Genomic DNA, 9,913 nt, shown 5'->3' on the forward strand with positions numbered 1-9,913 from the left:
AATGCAATCAGAAACAGGTCTGTTAAAATCTTCATAGCATTCTTATGACGAGAATATCCCCAAAAGCCAGAGGAAAAAAATGTCTTAACAGTTAAAGAATATACCCAGAAGCACTGACACATCTGAATAAAGCACATTCTTGAACAGAGCAAGGCAACTATTAACTTTCCAGCTTAGAAAGCTGGAATTCTCCAAAGCAACTGCCAGATTCTTCCAAAGCACAGCATAACCAATACTAAAATGCAATTACTTAAACAGTCAGAAACCACCTTAGAATTTTAAGAGGAAAAGTGACATCCCCACTGATTCCTCTAAAGCGTGGGACTTTTCCATGCCAGGAACACTTATTTAATGGGTTGCAAGTATAATAATTGCAAGCAGCCTGATAGGAGACAATTAAGCCTTTCTTCCAATGCAGACCTCCAGGCTCTGTTATCCACTTGTGTTTATGGACTAATTATTGATCTACCCCAAATTAGGGAACCTGTTTCCAGATAACTTTTCAAGTTGTCTTGATATGGAAACATCCCTGCCTGAACCTTGAAAGAAGTCTAAAAAGAGCACAACAGAAAAAATTACAAAAACTTCTCTTCTATAAGGGATATTCTGCACTGGAATCTATGTCCAAGTGCTGATGTACTTACGGGCTCTACCAGCCCTCTCTCAGGGGCCTGTGGCAGTCTGGAAAAAGAGACTGCTAAAAAACAACTCCCGAAGCAAAATCCAGGCTACCCTCTAATGAGTCAGCCTGGAAATTCTTCCACATGGTCAAGCTGCATCAGGGCTCTAACACAGTTTTCTCCCAGTCACTCTTCTCATGAGTTGACAGGGCATTACTGGTACACAAAACCTGTGAATCAACTCACCTCCTGCTCACATATAGATCCAGTACAGTGCAGAAGTACTTGGGGAAAAGCTATTTGCATATAATTCTAACTCAAAGAATCTATGCCTGTGCCTGGAGACAGTGCCCAAAACTTGTGTCCACAACTGAGCAATTTTTCTTGTGCTGCTGGATAGCCTAGGCATAAGGGCTTTAACAGAAGGGCAGAATTCTGGAGAAACCATCACCATATCATTAAAAAAAACCAAAACAAAACAAAAACAAAAAAATCAAAAGCCCCACCAGCCAACAAATCCTGTTCAAAACATAGTCAAAAGGCCCAACAAACGCAGTTGTACAGAAAATTCCAAAAAGCTAGTACTGGAAGGCAAATAGAAATTGTTATAAAACTCTTAGTCACTTCTCTGCATGACTACCTATTCACCTCTTGCTTTTACGATACGTGTTTGACTCCTGCTGTAATAGCGTCCTGCCCATCCCTGTACTCCTTCCTGTTTACAGTCTTACAGAGCTCACTACATGTGCAGGGCAGTGAGGTGAGCTCCCACCTTACAAGCACTCAAACCAAGGAAACAAAACCAGATCATCTGTAACACTTCCGCATGATAAAGAGCAAACATGGAATGCCTTCAACGCAGAACAGCACTTATTAGAAAACTTAAATCTTCCCCCTAGCTCCTACCTCAAACTTAATAGCAAATTTTCATCCCTGCTGGAGAAGTATTCATTTTCAAAGCTGCTCACACTTACTTAAATCTCAAGTAAGTTATTTTCCTTCAAATACCTGAAATCATCTCTGATTTCTCTGGTGCTACGACTGCTTACCACTGGAAGCAAAGTACTTGTGGCCCCACATTAGCCAGCTGTGGTATCAGGCAGGAGCACAACTGAACATTGAGAACTAGCCAACAACTAGGAACAACTGCAAGTACTTCTCAGACAGCTCTTAAGACAGCCTTGCACATGACTCTGTTCAAAGAAAAAGATGTGTCCTTGTACTGAACTGTGCTTTTCTTCTAATGATCTGCAAGGACTGACAGTTGGATTAAAGATGTCAGAAGAAACAAATTGACTAACTTGCTATTTTTCATTTCTAAAAAAACATCAAACCAAGCCTGGTTTTCAGTAGATATCTTCTATTTTCATTTAGTATATGCATGAATAAGCTTATTTCATAAAGCGGTAAGCAAAACACAATTAAGGCCACAATTTTTTTAAGTTTAAAGATGAAAGCTGATACCTACATGCGTGTTCAAAGAAACTGTCACAAAGAGTTTACATAATAAAGGTAACTGACAGATGACAGAGAAACCCACTTATGAGCTTCCTTGCTTTGGAGAAAGTTCTTTACACTTACTACTCTTGGAGTTACTACAACCTACACATGCAGTTTTCACGAGCAACATGATCCTCTCCATTTAGGATACTTCTGAGAGCTCCTAAAAGACGTGCCTAATTTAATGCAGATGATGTGCTGAACAAGATTAACAGGAACATTACAGATCTAGAATGAGGTGTTTCATTTTGTTATGAGGTTTAAAGTTACATATGCACTTGTTAGTTTCTTGGCTTCCACAAATTAAAGTAAAAAACTACCAGCTCTCTTATTTATACTACTTACTGAGCTTTGTGCCTAGTGTCTTTGAAATTATGTTGGATGCTTCTACAAATTTTTAAGTCTTTCTTTCTGTGTAAGAACATGACGTCCTTCATATCTAGGATACTTAAGAAGAATCCAAAAGACACCTTAAAACACCTTCCATTGCAATCTAACTGGTATAGTGAAAAATTGTTCATTACAGTAACTTCAGCTAACTTGTGTCAAGTCAGCAGCCTTCTCAAAGAAACCTTCTCAGGTTTCTCAAAGGTTTCTCTGCTCTGTGCCGCCGTAAATTTTGAAACAAGGAAAGTTAAATGGATGTTTGGAGAGCCAAAGCTAGCATAAAGAAAACAAAGCAAAGACTTATCTCCATACTGACAAGTCCTGCACATTTTTAAACATATTTAACAGTCTTAAAGCTTTAGCTCCTGGAAGTCTCAGAGATCACAGTCCTGGTGAAATGACCAGGTAATCAGATTTGCATACAAAGATGATATTTCATCCAGTACAAAATTGGAACAGAAGCAGCAATGCAGCATAGCTGAAGAGCAGCAATACTAATTAAGTGACAGAAGGTCTGCAGGTGATAGAAAACTGAAACAAACTCTGCCAAAAATATCTGAACACCACATCCCTAGAATAAAGGCCAAAAAAGCCCAACAGGATACATTCTCATTACAGCAACTGTACTTAATGTTTAAAACTGCCTCACTCATTTAATGTATGCAAATCCCAAGGCAAGATAACTCAGTGTTTTAAGTGGCAGTAATCTCGTTCACTGCTGTAGGGGAAAAAAAAAAAAAAGGTTGTCTGAAAGGATACAAGGCCAGCTTTTTATTTATTATAGTTAATTTGGGCATATTTACCCTGAGTTATATTACCTTCAATCAAACTATAGAAGTCACAATGAGAAGCCCATGTATAAACACAGACTATAGACATCCAAGTCTCAACTGCAGGAGATGGGGAGAACTTCTTTCTAATAAAGTGTTCAAGCATATTTCCTCTATTGTCTCAGCAGCTGCCTAAGGAGAAAGTGTCCTGATGTACCCAGCGCTTGAACTGCAGGTCCAGGAATCCAGTACTTTAATATTATTTTCAGTACTAGAGGAAACCCAGTTTATATTCTCTCAAGACTCTGAAGTCGTGCCTTTTCTCAAGTGTTCTTCAAATCTTGTTCAGCTTTGACAAGTGGCTTCAAAGCTAGCTACTGCACTGGAGTTCCCCTTCCAGGCTTGGCCATCACTTACAGCCTAGGCTCATTCCCTCTAACACCTCCAAATGCCATAGTCAAAAAACGGATTTCCACTTGGATTCTTACCTTTCCAACTTTGGTTTTCACCCTACATCAAGTCCACTAGAGACTTGAGCAAATTTCACAGGTTAAAATCCACAGTCATTGCTTGCTGCTCTAAGAGTATCTTCTGTATTTTTGGAGTATTAATCAACATCAAAATAACTGGCTATAGGAAACTAACACTTAAAATAGGGGCGGTCCCAACTAAAAATTGCTTCTGCTTATTCCAAGGGAAACCATATTTTATTTTTGAGCTGTCTGCTAGTATAAGGCAAACCACACTGCATGTAACCACACATTCATATGGGTTGCATTTAAAAAAAAAAAAGTGTCCACATTTCTATATGTCACACTGTGTGGCATATTAATCTGTCTGGGTGGCTCCAGAGAAAAAAGTGAAGTTCATAACCCAAAGGCTCAGAAAGGTCCTACTTGATCATTCCACATTCTTGAACCCAAGAGTGTCATCACAGACCAGCCTCAATGTCTTGCCTCTCCCAAAAAAATGCTACAAAAATACCACAATCTGAGCAAAGTGGTAAGTGGAACCATGTAACGCCAACTCTTGAAGTAAAAGTAATCATGTCTTATCTCTACTCCAGACAGCTGGTGGTTTTGCTTTTAATCATCCAAAGTCACTGACATTTTAATTTTTTGCCTTAAGGTCCATGATTTTCAAACAATTCTGTTAATCTTATAACCCAGAAATGTACTTCTGAAGCACCTTAAAGCATTCAAAAAAAAAAAAAAAACCCTCCATTGTACACAGGAAAAGGTTTCTGTGAACTTTGTATTTGGCAGATGCTGTTGAGGTAGCATCTGGACTTGTCATTCCCAAGTATATGTGTTTCCTCAATTATGCCTCATACTTAGGGAACTCTGTGAAGATTCTGCTAGACACCGAGTCAAGACTGACAAGCAGAATCTCTACCAGCCTTAGTCATGCAGTTTTATTAGTAAATAAACCTTATTGTCAAAAATAGAATGCTAAAAGATACCCTGATTTCCTCCCTTTTGAACCCAAATCATTTATGGGTTTTTCTTTAGAGACCCATGCATTAATTAATTAGTTAGAGGGGTAGGTTTCCCTCCCAAAAACAAATAAAGCACACTATGCTGATTAACCAAAAAGAATTTTTTAAGAACTCTGTTAACACAAATATGTTTGACTGGTTTTATGTAAATGGGCTCAGAAACCATGAGATACAAACAACATGTGTGCCTTTTCAGAAATTTTATTTTCCAAATGCAAATGAAAGATAGTTTGCCCAATTCACATTATCCTCTTTATACAAATGTAAATTCCATTTTGTCTCAACCATTCAAGGGTAACTTTCAGGCAAGAAAAACTACCCCTCAAAGTTCTGTAAGTACAATAGTAAAACCAACACTGCTTACATTGCAACTACAGCAAAGTAATGACTGCCAAAGCAGTCATGTAAAACACATTTATGTTTCTGTGATTATATTGTCTTCCAAGCGAACCATAAGCTGTTCACTGCTGAAAATTTTGAATAGGTCAGCTTCTAAAGCAGCCTAATACTAAATACACTGCAACTGAGTAATCCTAGACATGCCTTTAGACATAAAGGAAATTATGTGTTCTAGAACAAAATCCTAATGGGGGAGAGGAGAAAAAAAATATTAGCAGACGAAAGTGAGTAATAACAGCACAAAGCCAAATAATTAATTTTTGGGTTTTTTATATTAGTTTAAGGTAACATTACTGTATTGTAAAAACTAATCAGGATATCTTTAAGCTAGTGACCATCTTCCTTACTCTCCCCTTTCTACAGTTTTGATCAATGAGTTACAAAAGAAGAAGGGTGGGGGGAGGAAATAACAAAACCAGACAGTGGTGGGAAGGTACAAGCACAAACTGTTTTCTGATTTTCCCCTTTGAGCACTGCAAGTTCCAACAGCTTTAACACAAAGAAGTACAGCATTATGTCAGACTTCTCGCATCAGGAAAAATTCTGCTTGGGAAATCCTTGCACTTAAAGCCAGGTTGCAGGCTTTTGAAATAAATTGCACCTAGTTTTCAACATCAAATGCAAGTTCCAACTGTCTTTGGGATGCATGACCAATGCTCCAAAGATGATAAACACAGGGCAAACATTCATCTAGTTAAACCCACCTCCATGTTGATTCTTGCAGACTGCTATGAAACAACAGAAACAGAAGTAACACCTATTATTTTGCCAGTGATAAACTAAGCAGCAAAGTAACAGCAATGGCTGACAAAAAGCTCAATGCAGAGATAGCCTCTGTGGGGTGTTTTATTTCCCTCACGTCCAAAAGTATCTTGTCAGACTATTCTGTACCACTGAGGCCAGTCAAGCTTGAAGCCATACTGGTCAGCAAAAAACCTGCAATCACCTTTCCTACCTAGACTCTCCACACCTCATCTCATCTGTCCTGTAGTAAATTGTTACAATCTAGTCTGGCAGGTCTTAAAAAAGTGAGATTGACAACAGAGGGATCCTACTGTTGGCAGCTATAATATTTTCTTCTGTAAAATCCTAGTACTTTCACAGGCTTTGAAATTTTGGAATTTCAAAACCAGAATAAAAAAAGACCAAAAAGCTTAGAGAAACCTCCTTTACACATGGAACAATGGAACAGAGGACTTTGCCAGACATGTTTTTACACACATTTTTAAGATAAATTCTTATCAAACATTAAAATTATTGAGTCAAAGCAACATTTTTTTTATCATCAAAATTTGGCTCAGGATCTTCCTCAGCCTTACACAAGCATATCAGGAGCTGTCTCTACATACAAACTCAGGAAAGACAAGCTGTTCCGTCCAGGCTGCAGAATCGCTCAATAGCCTACAATGTGTTCGCTCAAAGCAGACATCGGTTTGTGGAACACACAAGAGTGGAGGTTGTTTGTTTTAATTAGAAACATCCTTTTGTGCCAGATCATGCAGTTCTTGGTATTTCTTTATCTATAATGCATGGGACGCAGATGTGAGTTTCAGCACGTTTTGTAACCCAGTACATGCCAAGATCATTAAGTAAGAACGTCAGACTCCACAGGACGCCTCTAGCCGTGCTCCATCTGTTTTGAACAAGGTTCAGTCCACCCGCCTGCCATAGGCTGGGCACACTGACCACGCATGCTCTGCACCTACACCATCCTGTAAACATGGGAGAGAAAAGAGCAGCTAAGCTACAGAGCAAATGTTGACTTAAGGCAAGGTGTGCCAGGCAGGCAGTAGGGACACTTCTTTCTTACAAGCTGTCATAGATAGTCATTTTGCATTGTACTAACTCAAGAGGTGTTACAAGCCACATATAAGTGAGCAGAAACTTCTCATTGTACATATTAGGATTGCCTCACTGAGAAGCTGAGCTATTGGAGAGAAGTGTTCTGATGATTTCATTGCTCAATTATGTAAATGATTTTAAACTCTCGTACAGACAGAACAATACACTTAATCCCTACACTTGCATATGCTTACAGATTTCAACCCATAAAATTGAATACACTTTTAAAAATCTGACACCTTGTTTAATTAGAACAGCTGCACTGTTATTACTGGAACTAGATTCACAAGAAGAAAGAATAAGCAGCAATGTGAAAGCGAAGAATGTAGTTTCAGAGTACACTATAACCAGGGTGGTCATACACTAAAGCCTAAAATAATGCTGGTTTTGTCCTGCAACCTTTCATTCTCAACATAGCACTTACCTAGCAACTACACAACAGCAGTGTGAGCTGGTGCAGCTCATTGCAACTAACAAAAGATTAACATCTATCAATGCTGACTTTCATTCTAGTTGACAAAACAACCAGACTTACACAGTGGTTACAGAGTAACGTTTGGATCCTGTGGAAAGTGAATGATGAGAGGGTGATGGGCAGGATGGCCCCCCCGCTCCCAGCAGAAGGACAGTGAGATCTATTTAAGCATAGCATGAAATGCCAAGGATAACTGATACATGGTCACTGATTCATTCCAGTCCTGTGATGAGACAGACATTGCAGCACATCTCACTCACACAATGACAGCAACTCTCTTTTCCCCACAGGTGCGGCAGCAATTTATAGGCCTTTAAACTGAAAGAATACCGGCAGAAATTCAGCTGCAACCGTTCTGCCAGAGAGCAGGCTACAAACAGTCAAAGAAACTCTCCCACAAATGGCCCTTCCAACTTGAAGATTAGGCTATTAAGCTTTAGCTATTCCTTCCACACAACACACGGTATTATTGTTACTTAATTCCATCTGAGGAGCTGTGAGTGCTTTAAGACATGTTTGACAGCACGTTGATTAGCAAACAAGAGGGTAAATATTTTTGTACTTTATGCTTTTAATTTAAAAAATTGTATTCCAAAAACAAGACACGATCTAGGTTACAGTCAAAGCATACACAGTTACATAAAACATCACCTACATGCTAAACCAGGGTATTCCTGACAACAATCCAATAAACACAGAAGCTCTGGCTTCAGCCACCCATTCTCAGATATGTAGTAATTCTAGGGGCAGCTGGACATCTGGAAATGTCAAACAACAACAGAAGCATTAAAAGTAGAGTAAGATAATGCCTTGGAAACTACTGTTAAAGAAACAGCTCCAATTTGTAAAGCAGCAAAGGCTGAGAGAGATTAATACTACTACCTACCTTCAGGTCACCTCCTGTGTCCCCAGACAGTCTTTGTCCAGCTTAACATATTTAGTTATAATCTAATATCAGAATCAAGGAGTATTTGCAAGGCTCTAAAATGGGGGTGGGGAAGACAGACATTATAAATACAAGCAAACAGAAAGCTACTAGTACCCAAGACAAAATACATCCTCCCATGGAGCACTGCAACTCTCCCTTCCAACATTCATGGACGCTGACCAACTTAACTGGAAACAAACCATGTACTCAAACATGAAGGGAGAGAGTGTGTTGCAAAGCAACACAGATGGGGGAACTTTCATTTTTAAGTGAGGAGGGAAAAAAGTTAACAGATTACAGCAGACAGTCTGCTTTAACAGATTGCAAGAACAAAATGGCCATCTACTTTGTATTTAGGATGCTTCACATCTTTGCTTGGCACAAGAGGATGGTCTGATCTCATCCATACCAGGCTGTGACTGACAAGTACTCAGCATGTTTACTATTAAATACTGTCTCAGCAACTGATGTGTACACAATTGCTCAGACCTTACAAATGAGAAGAATGAGCAATCCAAGCAGACTAAGTCAGGCACAAGCTCTACTTGAAGTTAACAAGATGGGCAGTCACAAATTTAAAATTTTATTTCCACCATTAAAGACTAATGACAATATGTACCACTCTGAGAAGTTTCTGAGACTCTGAATGAAAGTTTTATCTTCTTGTTGGTTTTGTAACTGAAAAGAAAAAAAAAAAAAAAAAAAGGAAAAACCCTGAAGTAAACATTCCAAAAACTGTTGCAACAGCCAGTGTATTTTAGAAATAATAACGAGCTATACTTACTACAACAGCACCCAATTGACACCGAACTTGAAAATGAAAAGATGTTTTTAATTATGCACTTCAAGTCTTCTGCTTCTTGATGTAAGGACAACATGCATTTAGTACAAGGTATTTCACAAGTTTAGACGCTTAAGAATAATAGCATTGATAGAGCAAAGAGAAAAGATTTCATTAAAACAAAGTTTTGCTGAAGATTATTATGTGGAACAGTGAATTTGAACCACTCCCCATTTCCTCCTGTGCATGACTCCTCAAGACAATTCACATGCAATTAAGAATTCAAATTCTCTATTAGCTCCATTCCCTAGTTCTTTAAAGCTTTAACCAACCTATTTTAGCAGAGTTAATGAATCCCAAATCGCAGTCTCAAACTGAATCAGAAGGCAGTTTGCTTGGGACCCACGTGTCAGGACAAGTCCACCACGTCAGAAGTCAGCAGAGGGCACTGTGACACACCTACAAATTAGTATTTTTCTGCTCTTTTGGCCCTGAAACATAGGAGGTCAGTCAGGAGTGGACAACCCTGCCATAGACAGAAAAACTGCTGCTCCTTCCCATCACCAGTCAAGATGACAGGTGTTCTTGATGGCTGCCCACACACAACAGGGCTGCAGGGGCCTGCTGTGGACATATGCACCAGGAGGTCACCATACCAGAACCAAAATGCTACATAAGAAAAAACCCCAGGTCTTCACAGCTACACGGTGTTT

At 39.0% G+C, this 9,913-nt stretch overlaps 1 protein-coding gene across 1 annotated transcript in view; it reads right to left on the minus strand.

Moving 5' to 3' along the window:
* Nucleotides 1-8,165, minus strand: part of REEP3 (receptor accessory protein 3) — a 36,272-nt gene extending 28,107 nt beyond the window's left edge. The window contains exon 1 of the mRNA XM_017746402.1: nt 8,147-8,165. Within this exon, the coding sequence (XP_017601891.1) occupies nt 8,147-8,148 (2 nt within the window). The 5' untranslated portion in view covers nt 8,149-8,165. The remainder of the gene's footprint in view (nt 1-8,146) is intronic.
* Between the last annotated feature and the right edge of the window lie 1,748 nt (nt 8,166-9,913).

This window comes from Corvus brachyrhynchos, unplaced genomic scaffold (assembly GCF_000691975.1).
Source record: "Corvus brachyrhynchos isolate BGI_N302 unplaced genomic scaffold, ASM69197v1 scaffold279, whole genome shotgun sequence".
Taxonomy (NCBI): Eukaryota; Metazoa; Chordata; class Aves; order Passeriformes; family Corvidae; genus Corvus; species Corvus brachyrhynchos.